The 19,517-nt window shown below is 42.4% G+C and overlaps 1 protein-coding gene across 1 annotated transcript; it reads left to right on the top strand.

Moving 5' to 3' along the window:
• Nucleotides 1-3,929: 3,929 nt before the first annotated feature.
• On the top strand, nucleotides 3,930-19,513 carry LOC115226963 (thioredoxin-related transmembrane protein 1; the record flags this gene model as incomplete). Its single annotated transcript, XM_029797919.2, has 8 exons — nucleotides 3,930-4,122; nucleotides 8,942-9,057; nucleotides 10,965-11,010; nucleotides 12,361-12,489; nucleotides 12,978-13,023; nucleotides 14,529-14,630; nucleotides 17,479-17,595; nucleotides 19,430-19,513. Coding segments are annotated over exons 1-8 (792 nt in total), but the record flags the coding sequence as incomplete, so codon positions are not given.
• Nucleotides 19,514-19,517: the final 4 nt, after the last annotated feature.

Raw genomic sequence — 19,517 nt, 5'->3', positions numbered from 1 at the left:
TGCTGGGGCATCGCCCATCAACTCGAAGGCCTTCAGTTGGGTTCCTGTTTGTATGTCTGGTATTTATTCCATCAATTACTTTTGCTGAACTGCTAAGTTACTTGGGGACATAAAACAAACCAAACACGGTATTTAGTGAGTTGTGACTAACACCACCACATAACACAAACACACAAACACTCACACTCACACACACCACACACACACACACCACACACTCACACACACTACACACACTCACACACACACCACACCACACACACACCACACACACACACTCACACACACTCACACACACACACTCACACACACACACACACACAACTACACACACACACACACACACACACACACACACACACACACCACACACCACTCACACACACACAAACACACACACAACACCACACACTCACACACACCCACCACCACACCACACATTCTTTTGTAGTTTACAGGTTTCAGTCATTGGACTGCGGCCAAGCTGGTGCACCACCTTGAAGTGTTTAACTGAACGAATCCACCCTACTACATATCTTTTTTGCTGAACCGCTAAGTCATAGGGACATAAACACACCAACACAGGTTGCCAGGCAGTGACAGGAGACAAACACAACACATACCTAAACACACACACACACACGTCTTTTTCTTTTCTTTTATTCTTTTACTGGTTTCAGTCACTTGACTGCAGCCATGCTGGAGCACCGCCAAAAAGAGGGTTTTAGTTGAAAAAATCGACCCCCTCTCCCGGCACTTATTCTTTGTAAGCCTAGTACTTATTTTATCAATCTCTTATGTGGAACAGCTAAGTTGGTACCAGGGTGGGTTGAGCCGGCTTCTTCTCTGGTCCTGATGACATCCCAAACCATGGCAGCCCACGCCCGATGGTCCTGTGCGAGGTCACTGGAGATAGCGAGCCATTTGCGGTTCTGTCTGTGCAGACCGACCACCTGTGGACCCGAGAGTTCAGAGAGGCCCTCCTTTATCTTCAGGAACGGGGCTGAATGGCTGCCCAGAAGACGACCAGCATGGAAAAGAAGGGTCTGGAAGCTGAAGAATCTTCTGAATGGATAGGGGTTTTGAGATGTATTACTCAAAGCTTTTGACAAAGAAGAAGCTCCGGCGTCTGGCGACGGACTTGGTAAACACCCACAAAGTTATCAACCACCTCACCAACAACAACAACACTGAACACCTTTTTGATCTCCATGTGTCCAACACACATGGACATGCCTACAAAGTCAGAAAACAGCACAGCTCCTTCCACGACTTTCGGAAACATTTTTTCACGCTCAGAGTTGCTGAAGCATGGAACAAACTGCCGGCATCAGTTGTTGGTTGTCGGAGCACTGCATCCTTTAAGGCCCTCATGCTTTCCGAAATCCGCCGAAACTACACCTGATTATATATACACTTTAGATGAGTTGTAGTGCACCTGAGCACTGTACACAATTATTATTATTATTATTATTATATAGCATCATATAATGTGGAGGACAACTGGTTGCTCCTACTGGACAACCTGCTGAGATCTACTGATCAGATCTGTGGATGGTGCAAAGTCCCCTCTTGACCTTAGGTAACGTGGTGGTCGAACAATGTAGTTGGCAGGGCCTTCAGGGAAAAGAAACAGGCATGGAAGGACTGGAAGAACCGTGGTAGCAGGGAACTGTATCAGATCGCCAGAAGGGAAGCTTGGAGACATTTTTACTTAGCCAGAAAAAATTGGCCAGTGTTCTGCATCTTGAGGGCCAGGACTTGAAGTATCTCATGTTGCAAGACAGTGTGTGAGAGAGAATCGTGATGTCAAAGGAGAGAAATGTGTCTCCATGGATGATGGGTCACTTGCATTTAAAGAGGCTGCAAAGAGAGAGACCTGGAGATGTTACTATGAAAGGTTGCTAAATGAAGAGAATGAATGGGAGAAAGAGAGTCTGTTGAATGCCAACCCAAAAGAGGGGCCAACAATCCGAATTTGTAGATAAAGCAATTAAGAGTTTGAAGACAGGGCAAGCCCACGGCCCATCAGGAATCACTGCTGAGATGCTTAAAATATCTGGTGGTATAGGCTATAGTCTAGTCACCCATATAGTCAACCAGATGATACATGAAGGAGTCATACCCATTGGCCGGTATAGCAGCACCATAGTAAACTGCTACAAAGGTAAAGGTGATGCTTTAGATACAAATAATTACAGAGGTATCAAGTTATTGGATCAGGTGATGAAAGTCATGGAGAGGGTCATAGCCCAACTAATTAGGGAGAGAGTTAGTTTAGATGAGATGCAGTTTGGGTTTGTGCCAGGGAGAAGCACCACTGATGCTATATTACAGGTAAGACAACTGCAGGAAAAATACATATCCAAAGATAAACCTCTGTACCTGGCTTTTGTTGACATGGAGAAAGCCTTTGATAGGGTCCTCTGATCCCTTATCTGGAAACTAGGGATAATTGGTTAGTGAAAGCTACACAATCATTGCACAGGGATGTTGTCAGTAAGGTGAGGGTTGGCAATGAGTATAGTGAAGAATTCCAGGGTCCACCAAAGATCAGTCCTCAGCCCCCTCTTATTCATTATAGTCCTCCAGGCAATAACAGAGGAATTCAAGACAGGATGCCCTTGGGAGCTCCTTTATGCTGATGACCTTGCTCTAATAGCTGAGTCACTATAGTAGCTTACCTGTAATATAGCATCATCGGTGCTTCTCCCTGGCACAATAATTTGATACCCCTGTAGTTATTTCTATCTAAAGTATCACCTTTACCTTTGTAGTAGTTGACTATGGTGCTGCTACACCAGTCATTGGGTATGACTCCTTCGTGTATCACCTGGTTGACTATACGGGTGACTAGACTATAGCCTACATTGCCAGATATTTTAAGCATCTCAGCAGTGATTCTTGATGGGCCGTGGGCTTGCCCTGTCTTCAAACCCTTAATTACTTTATCTACGAATTCGGATTGCTGGTCCCTCTTTTGGGTTGGCATTCGACAGACTCTCTTTCTCCCATTCATTCTCTTCATTTAGCAACCTGGTAGAAATAGCGGTGAAATCTCCCTCAAATCACACCCTACTGAATCAATGAGGGACTCCTTTATATGGTTGCTAGACCTGCTAAAAATAATAGCCAATCCTCCCTTAAATCATACTCTAGAACAAGAGCTACAACAACAGTAACAACAACCTTTATAAAACAAACTACAGCCGTTCACATTCTCTTGCTGCGAGTTCCAGGTACTACTTAAGAAGAGTGGTCCCTGTGCGCGCAGTCGCGCATCCGCGCTAGCTAGTCGTGACTAGTCGTGGCTGTATGGTAAGTAGTTTGCTAACCAACCACATGGTTCTGGGTTCAGTCCCACTGCGTGGCATCTTGGGCAAGTGTCTTCTGCTATAGCCTTGGGCCGACCAAAGCCTTGTGAATGGATTTGGTAGACGGAAACTGAAAGAAGCCTGTCGTATATATGTATATATATGTGTGTGTATGTGTGTGTTTGTGTGTCTGTGTTTGTCCCCCTAGCATTGCTTGACAACCGATGCTGGTGTGTTTACGTCCCCGTCACTTAGCGGTTCGGCAAAAGAGATCAATAGAATAAGTACTGGGCTTACAAAAAGAATAAGTCCCGGGGGTCGATTTTGCTCGACTAAAGGCGGTGCTCCAGCATGGCCGCAGTCAAATGACTGAAACAAGTAAAAGAGAAAAAAGAGTAAAGTAAAGTAAATAATCTCTTAAAAACAAATTAAATAAAACACAAAAACACAAAGTAAGGATCGACTAGTCACGACTAGCTAGTACGCGAGTGCGCGCACCGGGACCACTTTTCTTAAGTGGTACCCAAGTTCCATACATTGCGTTCTATATAAAAAATTTTAAAAAACGCACACAACCCACACCGGCCCAAATCTACTTCGGTGACAGTAATTCCCTGAACACCGGCAGCACAAAGAACCGGCGGATTTACGCAAAGATGGACGTACGCAGCCCAAGTTTCCCAGTTCTCGGCTCAATATTCTTCCTGTTGCTGCTCCCGTTGGCCTCTGCGGCCCAGAAGGGGAAAGCGATCAGCCTCACCGACGACAACTGGAACCAGGTGCTCGAGGGAGAATGGATGATTAAATTGTGAGAAGCTTTTATTGGATATTTTCCTTCTTACACTTCGTCCCGTCCTGTACTCGTGTCTTCCTGCTTCGGGCGTGTCTGCGTGTATATATGTATATACACGCATATATATTATCTATATACACATATATATTTATATATGGGTGTGTATATATTATATATGTATATATATATATGTATGTATATATAGGTATGCGTGTGTATAGATTATATATATATGCATGTGTATATATTATGTATATATATATATATATATATATGCGTGTGTATATATTATGTATATATATATGTATATGCGTGTGTATATATATATATATGCGTGTGTATATATTATGTATATATGCGTGTGTATATATTATGTATATATATGCGTGTATATATTATGTATATATATGCGTGTATATATTATGTATATATATGCATGTGTATATATTATGTATATATATATATATGCATGTGTATATATTATGTATATATATGCGTCTGTATATATTATGTATATATATATGCGTGTGTATATATTATGTATATATATGCGTGGTATATATTATGTATATATATGCGTGTGTATATATTATGTATACACACACACATATATATACACATGCATATATATATATATATATATATATATATATATATATATATATATATATATATATATACATATATATACACATGCATATATATACATAATATATACACAGCAGCTAATGTAGAAACATTGGCAACACATCGTTGATGTCCACAGTGATCACACAAATGTTCTAGAAACAACAGCCAAATATGTATGTGTTCGTGTGTGTGTATATATATATATATGTGTGTGTGTGGAGAGAGAGATGTATGTATGTATATATATACACAGTTATATATATATTAATATATAAGTGTCTGTGGATTATAATACTTCCAAGTTTAGTCTCATTATGTTAATATGTTCCCATATACATACGCACGTTATATATATACACACACACACACATATATATATAAACATACACACACACGAGCATTATTGTATGTTTATATATATGTGTGTGGTCTGATGAGCTGTCCACAAAGCTGAACCTTTCGTAGATCAGAAACCATTGATCAATCACTTTATTGCTTATATATGTATGCATATATATATATATATATATATATATATATATATATATATATATATATGTATGCATATATATATATATATATATATATGTATGCATATATATATATATATATATTATATATATGTGATGCATATATATATATATATATATATATATATATATATATATATATGTATGCATATATATTATATAATATATATAAATATATTATATATATATATATATATATATGAAAGCATATATAGATATAGTGATACTCATAGCCGTATATATATATGCATAATATATAATCGCCCATGTCATAAATATTATATAATATATGTATATATAATTATATAAAAATCTCTAATATTTACGAGGTACAATTTGAGATGGAATGTGCGTGTATAATATATATATATATATGTATATATAGTGGTGTGTGTATAGACGCATATGAAGGTGGCCAATGCAGCACTCTGTGCTTAGCTTAGTAAGGTAATTTTAGTCGCAAGAGTGCACAACGGTGCAAGACATCAACGGGGCAACGACTTTAGTCGCGTTAATTAAACGACGTCTGTCCTACGTGTGTATGCTTGTGTGTGAGTATATATATATATATATATATAATATTATATATATATTATATATTGTAGATAGATGTGTGTGTGTTGTCTGTTGATGAAGACTTCGCCTGGTAAAACAATAATTTTTATTTGCTGAAATAAGTCAGAAACCATGGTCCAGGAATTCGATGGTAAATGTTTTTATTTTTCATTCCCTTCGAGAATTATCCCTAATTAGTGGTTTGGACTTTAACTGTTCTTTCTAGCGTAAGGGATTCCTATGATGGAAGCCTCTTAATATGTTTAAATGTACACTGTGTGTGTGTATATATATATATATATATATATATATATATACACCCGCGCGCGCGCGGAATGTTTTAAATGCCTTTAATAGTATATATACCCCAACCCCACTTTTTTTTATTCACGCATCGTTTACTCTGAAACATATCTCTTTATTTACAAACAATAGACGTCGTTTCAAACCTCGACATGCTGCGACAGCGGTATTGTATTCCCTGGCGGTCCGGTTTCAAAACCCGCCCACGCCTACCTCACCCCGTTCTGTGTTTTTTTTTTTAATTTTCAGATTAATTTTTTTTAAAAATCCTTTGTGTAGGTTGAGGACTCCTTTTTTTTTTTTTTTTTTCGGTTTGATGGTATTCCTATACTATAGAGTCGGAAATTAATATAGTGCACCAGTAACTTTTTTTCTCCATTTTTACTCTTCACTGGACACTAAACTCTGCTTGCGAAGACCTGTTGGGGCAATTGAAATTGAACCAATTTCGATGACTGGCACCTGTGCCAGTGGAGCGCTAACAGCTCCATCCGAGCAGGATCACCGTCTGGTTTCTGTGCCGGTGGCACGTAAAATGCTCCATTTGAGCGTGATCGTTACCAGCGTTGCCTTACTGGCATATGAACAAAACATTCGAGCACCTGGACTGGCACCTGTGCAGGTGGCACGTAAAAAGCACCATTTGAGCGTGGCCGTTGCCAGTACCGCCTGACTGGCCCTTGTGCCGGTGGCGCGTAAAAGCAACCACTACACTCTCAGAGTGGTTGGCATTAGGAAGGGCATCCAGCTGTAGAAACTCTGCCAAATCAAGACTGGAGCCTGGTGCAGCCATCTGGTTCACCAGTCCTCAGTCAAAACGTCCAACCCATGCTAGCATGGAAAGTGGACGTTAAACGATGATGATGATATATATATATGGCCGCGTGTGTACCGTTGTCGATTTTTTTTCCTCTGTCTTCCCTTCTCTGGATCTTTCCTTTTCCTATGTTTCTGATGAAGAGCTCTGCTCGAAACGTTAAACCCTCCTTCTTTCCTGAGCGTCCAATAATACTATATTTGTTCTACGTCCTCACGTTGTGGTGTTTTCTCTTTGTGTTTTCATGTTTGGATTAACTATATTATATATAATATATATATAATATATATAAATATACACATATATGCTGTGCTCCAGCATGGCCACATTCAAATGATTGAAACAAGTAACAGAGTATGTGTGTGTGTGTGTGTCTATATAGTGACAGTATTTCTGTAATTTTTCCTTATCTCCTCAAAGACATACAGCATCTCGAAAGAGTCCAGAAGTTGGCTACCCGCATGGTTCATGGTCTCAAGAATTTGTCTTATGAAGAAAGGCTGAAGACGTTAGACCTTTATTCTCTAGAAAAACGATGTTGCCGTGGTGATCTCATTCTTGCTCACAACATCATAAGCGGAAAGTGTAACCTCTCGAAAGAGCTGTTCTTCACTCCTGCTCCAGAGCGTCAGCTGCAGGGTCATTCCGAAAAGCTCTATCTGCGACGATTTCATCTCAATCGAAGGAGAGGGGCTTTCTCCGTCCGAGTTGCAGATCCGTGGAATAAGCTGCCGGACGAGATAGTGAAGATGCCGACGACCGCTCGGTTCAAAGTCTCCCTTGACCACAAATGGCCTGAACTCATTACATGAACACCACCCTGTACATAACTCCATGTCCCCCTACATGGCCTTGCTTTTTGCTTTTTGAGCCAAAAAATTAACTAACTAATTAACTTCATTCATGCATCGTTTCTCCTGACACACTTTTTTTATTGACAAACAATTGATATCGTTTCAAGGTTTGTCACGCTACGACTGTGCCATATTGTGTTCCTTGATGGTCTAGTTTCAAATCCCACCCTTTTCTTGTTTCACTCAGTGGAGTGCGGTCATGCTGGAGCAATGCCTCCAAAGTGTTTAGTCGAGCAGGTCGACTCCAGTACTTTTCCCTTTTTTTTTTAAATGGGCGGAAGTGTTTTCCCCCGGTGGCAAGACTTCCCTTTGTACCCACCCCAAAAAACCCCACTTTTTCATTTTATCTTTTTTCTACACATTCCTTAGGAATGAGAACCCAGGTTCTAAATTTCCCCCAAGACACCTGAAGAAGGCTGGAGGGTATATCAGCCGAAACATTGTGTTAACAACAAACAAGATGAGGACAAATATCCGTCGAATGTAAATAATGTAAATAATGTACATACTTCCCCATCACCATCATTGTTTAATGTCCACTTTCCATGCTAGCATGGGTTGGATGATTTGACTGAGGTCTGGCAGAGTTTCTACAGCTGGATGCCCTTCCTAACACCAACCACTTCGAGAGTGTAGTGGGTGCCTTTTACGTGCCACCGGCATGGGGGCCAGTCAGGTGGTACTGGCAATGACCTCGCTTGAATCTTTTTACACATGCCCACCGGCACAGGTGCCAATAAGGCAACGTTGGTAATGATCACCCTTGAATGGTGCCCTTTTACGTGCTACTGGCACGGAAGCCAGTTGGCTGCTCTGGCAAAGATCACGCTCGGATGGTGCTCTTGGTACCCTACTAGCACGGGCACAAGTGCCAGTAAGGCGACGCTGGTGACGATCACGCTCAAATGGTGCCTTTTATGTGCCACTGGTATGGAAGCCGGTTATCCGCTCTGTCAACAATTACACTCGTATGGTGCTCTTTGCACCCTGCTAGCACGGATGCCAGTCATCGAATTTGATTTTGGTTGATTGATTGATTATTATTATTATTATTATTATTATTATGTTCTGTCGCAGTTTTGTGATGTTGAGTCCTCCATGCCACTCTCTCTCTAATTCTATTTACTCTGTTTTACCCATTGCAGCATGGCACCATGGTGCCCAGCATGTCAGAGCTTCAAAGACATTTGGGAGAATTACACCAGCTGGGCTGAAGACCTGAATATCCATGTTGCTATTGTTGATGTAACGCAGAACCCAGGTCAGTATAATTAATGCCATTAATCTAGTTAATTAGGCCAGCAGGATAATTAAACCTTTTGTCACAGCATTTCTGCTGAAATTCTTCTGCCTTTGTTTTAATTTAATTTTAGAAAAAACGAAGAATTTCGTAAAATAGCTTTTGTCACGAATTAACCTGGTATTTCGAATATAAATTGACAAGAGGCGCAGGAGTGGCTGTGTGGTAAGTAGCTTGCTAACGAACCACATGGTTCCGGGTTCAGTCCCACTGCATGGCACCTTGGACAAGTGTCTTCTACTATAGCCTCGGACCGACCAAAGCCTTGTGAGTGGATTTGGTAGACGGAAACTGAAAGAAGCCTGTCGTGTATATATGTATGTATATGTATGTATATATATATATATATAGGCGTAGGAGTGGCTGTGTGGTAAGTAGCTTGCTTACCAACCACATGGTTCTGGGTTCAGTCCCACTGCATGGCACCTTGGGCAAGTGTCTTCTACTATAGCCTCAGGCTGACCAAAGCCTTGTGAGTGGATTTGGTAGATGGAAACTGAAAGAAGCCCATCGTATGTCATCATTATCGTTTAACATCCACTTTCCATGCTAGCATGGGTTGGACGATTTGACTGAGGGCTAGCGAACCAAATGGCTGCACCAAGCTTCAATCTTGATCTGGCAGAGTTTCTACAGCTGGATGCCCTTCCTAACGCCAACCATAGATATAGAGCATTTATAGATAGGTCTTACAGCTGTTTCTAGGATATTCATTATCATCATCATCGTTTAACGTCCGCTTTCCATGCTAGCATGGGTTGGACAATATTGGATATTAATTAATATTATCCCTTCATCGGAGACAGTGTGAGAGGAAAGTTAATTCATAGTTATTTTAGATGAGATACACAGCCTTGGTTTTTTTATCTCATTATGCAAAAAATTCTTATATACACACGCTGACATAGAACCAACGTTGAACCCCTTATTCGCAATATTACCGAATCTGGAACTTAACTATGGTCTGTCTATAGCACTCATTCAGCATTACCTGACACCTTTGGGTCTCAATAACACCATTATATATATATATATGTGTGTGTGTGTATGTTTGCGTGTCTGTGTTTGTCCTCCCCCAACATCGCTTGACAACCAATGGTGGTGTTTAAATCCCCGTAACTTAGTGGTTCGGCAAAAGAGACCGATAGAATAAGTACTAGGCTTACAAAGAATAAGTACTGGGGGTCGATTTGCTTGACTATTCAACCTGAAGAAAATTCTAACTGGGCCCCACCTGCAAGGTCATGCGCTGGTTATCTTGATATGAGATCACCATGTTGCGCACATATGGTTGTGATGCATGTGCCTGGTGTACCCTTATCAGACGGGTAGTCATGATGGGTATTTATTTTCATAGGAGTGGCTGTGTGGTAAGTAGCTTGCTAACCAACCACATGGTTCCGGGTTCAGTCCCACTGCGTGGCATCTTGGGCAAGTGTCTTCTGCTATAGCCCCGGGCCGACCAATGCCTTGTGAGTGGATTTGGTAGACGGAAACTGAAAGAAGCCTGTCGTATATATGTATATCTATATATATATGTGTGTGTGTGTGTTTGTGTATCTGTGTTTGTCCCCCTAGCATTGCTTGACAACCGATGCTGGTGTGTTTACGTCCCCGTCACTTAGCGGTTCAGCAAAAGAGACCGATAGAATAAGAACTGGGCTTACAAAAGAATAAGTCCCGGGGTCGATTTGCTCGACTAAAGGCGGTGCTCCAGCATGGCCGCAGTCAAATGACTGAAACAAGTAAAAGAGTAAAGAGTAAGAGTAAAACCAAAAATGGGTAGTTTTTTTTTTTATTATTATTATTTCACTGGTGAAATAATCTGATGGATGAAAACTGATCTCTTTTCTTCTCCTTATTTCCAGGATTAAGTGGAAGGTTCCTGGTCACATCTTTGCCAACCATTTTCCAGTAAGTACTCAGCATTCTTGACCTCTCGCATCTCTGTTTTGCTTTCATCTGCTGTTGTTTAACCCTTTAGTGTTCGCATTATTCTGCCAAAATTAATCCTTTTTAATCCACATTGTTTTGAACTAATCATGGATTATCTTGTAGCTATGAGAATTTGATGAGGAAGCTGTTAATTTTTGAAACGATTTTGTAGGGTAGGTGTGAGAGACCAGATCTGGCCAGTTTGAACATAAAACAGGCAGAATACTTTTGGCAGGATATGGCCGGTTTAAATGCTAAAGGGTTAATTCTGTCCGAATCCGTATCCATATGGCTGAGCGCTTAATACCATCATCATCAGACGTCCACCCTCCGTGTGGGTATGGGTCAGACGGTTTGACTGGAGCTGATGAGCCAGAGACCTGCACCAGGTTCCAGATTGATTTGACATGGTTTCTATGGCTAAATGCCCTTCCTAACGCCAACCACTTTAGTGTGCTGGGTGCTTTTTATGTGGAACCAGCAAGGCCTGCCCCAGCATGGGTTTTACAGCTGGGTGCCCTTCCTAACACTGACCATCCTGCAGAGTGGACTGAGTGCTTTTATGTGGCATCAGCACAGGTGAGGTCAGTTTTGGCAAGGTTTTTACTGCTGGATGCCCTTCCAAATGCCAACCACCCTGCAGAGTGGACTGAGTGCTTTCTACATGGCACCAGCACAGGTGATGTCAGTTTTGGCAAGGTTTTTACTGCTGGATGCCCTTCCAAATGCCAACCACTCAGCAGAGTGGACTGTGTGCTCCTTATGTGGCACCAGCACAGGTGAGGTCAGTTTTGGCAAGGTTTTTACAGCTGGATGCCCTTCCAAATGCCAACCACTCAGCAGAGTGGACTGTGTGCTCCTTATGTGGCACCAGCACAGGTGAGGTTAGTTTTGGCAAGGTTTTTACTGCTGGATGCCCTTCCAAATGCCAACCACTCAGCAGAGTGGACTGAGTGCTTTCTACATGGCACCAGCACAGGTGATGTCAGTTTTGGCAAGGTTTTTACAGTTGGATGCCCTTCCAAATGCCAACCACCTTGCAGAGTGGACTGAGTGCTTTTTACGTGGCACCAGCACAGGTGATGTCAGTTCTGGCATGGGTTTTAGAGCTGGATGGCCTCCCTAACACTAACACTTTTACAGAGTGGTCTGGGTGCTTTTTATGAGGCACCAGCAGGGGCAAGCTCTTCTCTGGCGTGGTTTTTGTGGCTGGGGACCCTTCTTAACTCCAGTCACTTGGTGGTGGTTTGTTTGTTTGCCAGAACAGAGTGACTTGAACATTAAAGTATGTCACATTGAAACCCCGTTTTCTTTTTTTCTGTCCCCCAGTGTGAAGGATGGTGTTTTCCGCTATTACCAGGGTCCTCGAATCCTCGGAGACCTGATCAGTTTCATCGAAGACAAGCGATGGCAGAATGTGGACCCAATCAGTTGGTGGTTTAGACCGGATTCTCTCATGTAAGTCGGGGGCTTTTTATATTTTTGCCCCCTTTTTTTTTTCAACGTTGTTTATTTGTTTAAGACAATAAGATTTATATTTGACAGGGCCGATAGCGTATGTTTGTGTGTGTGTGTGTGTATATGTATGTGTATGTGCGTGTGTATTTGTGTGTGTGTGTGTATGTATACATGTTTGTATGTATGAGTGTGTGCGTATATATGTATGTATGTGTGTGTATATGAATGCACATACGTGTGTTTATATGTATGCGTGCATGTGTGTATATATGCACACGTGTGTGTATATATATGTATGTATGTATGTGTATGTATGTGTATGTGTATGTATGTATGTATGTATGTATGTGTGTATGTATATGTGTGTGTGCATGCATATGTGTGTATATATATATGTATGCGTGTGTGTATATATGTGTGTATGTGTATGTATATATTTGTTTTTGTTGTTTTAAAGCTGTTTCCCTATTCGAATCTTTTCCCTTCAGGATGTCCAGCCTCAGTTTATTCTTCAAGGCAGCCATGTTCATTCGGGTGAGTCCATTTTCATTTCGTCTCCATTCTGGGTGAGTTCAGCCTCATCGCTAGTTTATTCCGGGCAAGTCCACCTTCATTATAGGTGTACCCTGGTTGAGTTTACAATGATTACAATGATACAATGTGGTTTAATCATCATCATCAACATTATCATCATCATCGTTTAATGTCCGCTTTCCATGCTAGCATGGGTTGGACGGTTCTACTGGGGTCTGGGAAGCCAGAAGGCTGCACCAGGCTCCAGTCTTGATCTGGCAGTGTTTCTACAGCTGGATGCCCTTCCTAACGCTAACCACTCCGTGAGTGTAGTGGGTTTTTTTTACGTACCACCAGCACAAGGAGCCAGAGCTGACATCAACCACAATCGGATGGTGCTTTTTACGTGCCACCAGCACAGGGGCCAAATGCGGCTGGCAAGCGGCCACGATCGGTTGGTGCTTTTACGTGTCACCAACACAGATGCCAGTCAGGCGGCGCTGGCATCTGCCATGTTCGGACGGTGCTTTTAACGTGCCGCCAGCACAGGTATCTTAGCTACAATTTCCATTTGATTTTCATTTTGATGTTGGTGTTGACGTACCTGACTCAATAGGTCTCCTCAAGAACAGCGGGTCACCCTACGATCCAAGGTTAGCTCCCCATAAATTTGTCATGGGACCAAATATGTCTCACCACAAATTTGTCTGACAGCGAATTTTTGTATATAGCAAAATTTCATACTGCAAATTTTCCAGACACAATTGAATATATTTTCCTTTTTTTCTTTCTTTTAATACAAACATACTCTCTTTTACTCTTTTACTTGTTTCAGTCATTTGACTGCGGCCATGCTGGAGCACTGCCTTTAGTCGAGCAAATCGACCCCCAGGACTTATTCTTTGTAAGCCCATTACTTAATCTATCGGTCTCTTTTGCCGAACCGCTAAGTGACGGCGACATAAACACACCAGCATCGGTTGTCAAGCAATGCTAAGGGGACAAACACACAGACACACACACACATACATACATATATCATCATCATCATCGTCGTTTAACGTCCGTTCTCCATGCTAGCATGGGTTGGACGGTTCGACCGGGGTTCTGGGAAGCCAGAAGGCTGCACCAGGCTCCAGTCTAATCTGGCAATGTTTCTACAGCTGGATGACGGGCTTCTTTCAGTTTCCGTCTACCAAATCCACTCACAAGGCATTGGTCGGCCTGGGGCTATAGCAGAAGGGGACTGAACCCGGAACCATGTGGTTGGTAAGCAAGCTACTTACCACACAGCCACTCCTGTGCCTATTTATTTATATATATATACGACAGGCTTCTTTCAGTTTCCGTCTACCAAATCCACTCACAAGGCTTTGGTCGGCCCGGGTCTATAGCAGAAGACACTTGCCCAAGGTGCCACGCAGTGGGACTGAACCCGGAACCATGCGGTTGGTAAACAAGCTACTTACCACACAGCCACTCCTGTGCCTAACCCTACTTTTTTTTTGTTTTCTTTTCTATTCCAGTCCCTGTATTCAACGATGACAGAAGTGTACGGAATCCCCGAATGGGGCTGTTATGTGATCTTTGCCCTGGCTACATTACTGGTCGGGTTCCTCGCTGGTATGGTGAGTACATCATTCTTTCATCGTCCCTCAACCTGTTACTGTGACCAGAACTGGATAACCCAGATCTTGAAACCCTGACCCTTCCATGCAAAGTTTTTTTATTTTTGTTTTTTTTTTTCCATCAGGGAAACCCTTCTGCCTCTGTGGTTACCATTGGTTTATTTCTAGTGAAGATTGAATTTGTTGGGCACCAGTGATAATACTAATTGGTCCAGCTAATTAAATTTGGACAGAAGCAGGAGTCTACCTGGTTAATTAAGGTGGAACACTTTGATGGACATTAGTAGAAATAGTCATCATCATCATCATTGTTTAGCATCCGCTTTCCATGCTAGCATGGGTTGAACGGTTCAACTGGGGTCTGGGGAGCCCGAAGGCTGCACCAGGCCAGTCAGATCTGGCAGTGTTTCTACAGCTGGATGCCCTTCCTAACGCCAACCACTCCGTGAGTGTAGTGGGTGCTTTTTACGTGCCAGACAGAGCTGGCAAACGGCCATGAACGGATGGTGCTTTTACGTGTCACCGGCATGGGGGCCAGACAGAGCTGGCAAACGGCCACGAACGGATGGTGCTTTTACGTGTCACCGGCACGGGGGCCAGGCCAGGCTGGCAACAAACACAAACGGATGGTGCTTTTACGTGCCACCGACACGGGGGCCAGACAGTCCATCATGCTAATTAAGATGTAATATTTTGTGAAGGCACATGGCTCAATGGTTAGTGTCAGGCTCATAATCATGAGATAGTGAGTTCAATTCCCAGAGTAGGCTGCCTGTTGTGTCCTTGAGCAAGACAGTTTATTTCACGTTGCTCCAGTTCACTCAGCCGTGGAAATGAGTTGTGATGTCACAGGTGCCAAGTTGTATTGACCCCTTTGCCTCTTTCTTGGATAACATTGGTGGCATGGAGAAGGGAGGCTGGTACGCAAGGGTGACTGCTGGTTTTCCATAAACAACCCTGCCCAGACTTGTGCCTCAGAGGGTAACTTTCTAGGTGCAATTCCATGGTCATTCATGACCGAAGGGAGTCTATATCATACATGTATATATATACATGTGAAGGTGCATGGCTCAGTGGTTAGAGCATCAGGCTTACAATCATGAGGTAGTCAGTTCGATTCTTGGACCGGGCTGCGTGTTGTGTCCTTGAGCAAGACTCTTTATTTCACGTTGCTCCAGTTCTCTCAGCTGTAGAAATGAGTTGTGATGTCACAGGTGCCAAGCTGTATCGGCCCCTTTTGCTTTTGTCATTCTTGGGAATTCGGCAGGAAAGAGTAATGATGGTTGCTTCCGATGGGACCCTGTGGAGGAGGTGCCTGAAGACTCTGTCCCATGACTGGCAGGCGGCCTGAGGGTAGACTAATGGCGGGGTGCTTGGATAATATCCAGGTCTCGGTTGATCAATGCTTGGAAATCCAGCCAGAAAGTCTGATAGGACCTTATGGAGGCGGGACCTGAGGGCAGAACTCCCACATCTAGGGGACTTAGGGGATGAGCAGGAATGAGATGGTTGGCGAGCTGGCAGAAACGTTAGCACGTCAGGCGAAATGCTTAGAGGTATTTCGTCTGCCGCTACATTCTAAGTTCAAATTCTGCCGAGGTTGACTTTGCCTTTCATCCTTTCGGGGTCGATTAAATAAGTACCAGTTAAGCACTGGGGTCGATGTAATCGACTTAATACCTATGTCTGTCCTTGTTTGTCCTCTCTATGTTTAGCCCCTTGTGGGTAGTAAAGAAATAGGTATTTCGTCTGCCGTTACGTTCTGAGTTCAAATCCCGCCGAGGTCGACTTTGCCTTTCATCCTTTCGGTGTCGATAAATTAAGTACCAGTTACGCACTGGGGTCGATGTAATCGACTTAATACCTATGTCTGTCCTTGTTTGTCCTCTCTATGTTTAGCCCCTTGTGGGTAGTAAAGAAATAGGTCGACTTTGCCTTTCATCCTTTCGGGGTCGATAAATTAAGTACCAGTTAAGCACTGGGGGCAATATAATCAACTTAATCCGTTTGTCTCTCCTTGTTTGTCCCCTCTGTGTTTAGCCCCTTGTGGGTAGTAAAGAAATAGGTATTTCGTCTGTCTTAACGTTCTGAGTTCAAATTCCGCCGAGGTCAACTTTGCCTTTCATCCTTTTGGGGTCGATTAAATAAGTAACAGTTACGCACTGGGGTCGATATAATCGACTTCATCCGTTTGTCTGTCCCCTCTGTGTTTAGCCCCTTGTGGACAATAAAGAAATAAGAATGAAATGGTTGGATGATAATCATAGACTCAGTTTGCCATGCCTGGGAATTCAACCGGAAAGTGCAATGACTTGTTGATTTGACCCTACAAAAGAGGTGCCTAAGGACTCTACCCCCACAATCCTCCCAAGAATAATGGGCAGTGAAAATGAACAGCTGGATAAAACGAAATTTCCCATGACAGAACAGCAGGTTCTCTAGCCTCAAACAATAATGCAGCTACCCAGGAGCCAAGAGATACCAGGTTCGAATCCAGGCAATGATATTTTGCTGCTGTGTTCCATCTCAAACCAAAGTTCCTCATCTCAGATATCATTCTTATTTATTTATTCCCCACAAGGGGCTAACCATAGAGGGGATAAACAAGGACAGACAAAGGGATTAAGTCGATTACATCGCCCCCCCCCCCCAGTGCGTAACTGGTACTTAATTTATCGACCCCGAAAGGACGAAAGGCAAAGTCGACCTCGGCGGAATTTGAACTCTGAACGTAACGTCAGACGAAATACTGCTAAGCATTTCGCCCGGCGTGCTAACGATTCTGCCAACCCTTCGCCTCATCTCAGATGTCATTCTATCTCTCTCTCTTTTTTTTGTTTTTTTGCAGCTTATTGTTTGTTGTGTGGACTTGTTGTTTCCCGTTTCTGTTCAGACCCTATCAAAGCCAGCCCCGCATCCTTCACATGTGGCCCACCAGAAAGAAGACCGAGAAGACCGGGAGAAGGTAAGACAGCTTATTGAGAATCTCCCCTGTTTGTCTGGGTTTTTTGTTTTATTTTGTTCTAAACACCCCAAACTGTTCAGATGTGGCTGTAGATGTCTAGAGTGAAATAGTATTACACAAATACTAGGCTCAGGAGTGGCTGTGTGGTAAGTAGCTTGCTTACCAACCACATGGTTCCGGGTTCAGTCCCACTGCGTGGCACCTTGGGCAAGTGTCTCCTACTAGAGCCTCGGGCCGACCAAATCCTTGTGAGTGGATTTGGTAGACGGAAACTGAAAGAAGCCCATCGTGTATATGTATATATATATATATATATGCGTGTGTGTGTTTTTGTGTGTCTGTGTTTGTCCCCCTAGCATTGCTTGACAACCGATGCTGGTGTGTTTACGTCCCTGTAACTTAGCGGTTCGGCAAAAGAGACCGATAGAATAAGTACTGGGCTTACAAAAGAAAAAGTCCCGGGGTCAAGTTGTTCGACTAAAGGTAAACTATCACAGAATATCATCATCATCATCATCATCGTTTAATGTCCGCTTTCCATGCTAGCAGTGGTTGGACGGTTTGACTGAGGTCTGACGAACCAGATGGCTGCACCAGACTCCAGTCTGATCTGGCAGAATTTCTACAGCTGGATGCCCATCCTAACGCCAACAACTCCGAGAGTGTAATGGGTGCTTTTAAAGTGCCACCAGCACGGGGCGAGACTGGCAACGGCCACGCTCATATGGTGCTTTTTACATGCCATCTGCACAGGAACCAGTCTAGCGGCACTGGCAACAACCTCACTCGAATGTTTTTTCATGTGACACCGGCACAAGTGCCAGTAAGGCGACGCAGGTAATGATCACACTCGAATGGTACTTTTTACATGCCATCGGCACAGAAACCCGTTTGCTGTTCTGGCAACAATCACGCTCATATGGTACTCTTAGTGCTCCACTAGCACGGATGCCGGTCATGACACAGAACAAATTCCATACTACTCCAACCTGGATACTCAGCATTCACCGTTCAACTCCCGACTGTTCAACCATTTTTTGTGTGTTTTACTACATTAAGGTCGCCAACTGCCTACCCTGAGTAATAACGGGTGGCACATGCCTGATATATGTATGTATGTACGTATGTATGTGTGTGTGTGTGTGTGTCTATGTATGTATGTATACACACACATGTATGTATGTATGTATACACACCCATGTATATATGTATGTATGTATACACACACATGTATATATATGTGTATGTATGTATGTATGTACATATGTATGAATGTATGTATGTATACACACCCATGTATGAATGTATGTATGTATACACACACATGTATATATATGTATGTATGTATGTATACACACACGTGTATATTATATATATATATGTATGTATGTATACACACATGTATATATATATATGTATGTATGTATGTATACACACACATGTATATATATATGTATGTATGTATGTATACACACACATGTATATATATATGTATGTATGTATGTATACACACACATGTATATATATATGTATGTATGTATGTATACACACACATGTATATATATATGTATGTATGTATGTATACACACACATGTATATATATATGTATGTATGTATGTATACACACACATGTATATATATATGTATGTATGTATGTATACACACACATGTATATATATATGTATGTATGTATGTATGTATACACACACATGTATATATATATGTATGTATACACACACATGTATATATATGTATACACACACACACCCACATGTATATATATCTTTCTCTTGCTGTCTCTTCATCTTTCGATCTCTCTATCTCTTTCATCCAGGATGACGAATCCGACATCGTCGACGACACGGCAGGAAGCAAGGAAACTCTACGGCAACGGAACCCACAACAGCAGCAGCAACAACAAC

The sequence above is a fragment of the Octopus sinensis genome, unplaced genomic scaffold (assembly GCF_006345805.1).
Source record: "Octopus sinensis unplaced genomic scaffold, ASM634580v1 Contig00736, whole genome shotgun sequence".
NCBI classification, from domain to species: Eukaryota; Metazoa; Mollusca; class Cephalopoda; order Octopoda; family Octopodidae; genus Octopus; species Octopus sinensis.
The sequence above is the reverse complement of the archived record's forward strand: the minus strand, read 5'-3'. Positions and strand labels throughout refer to the sequence as shown.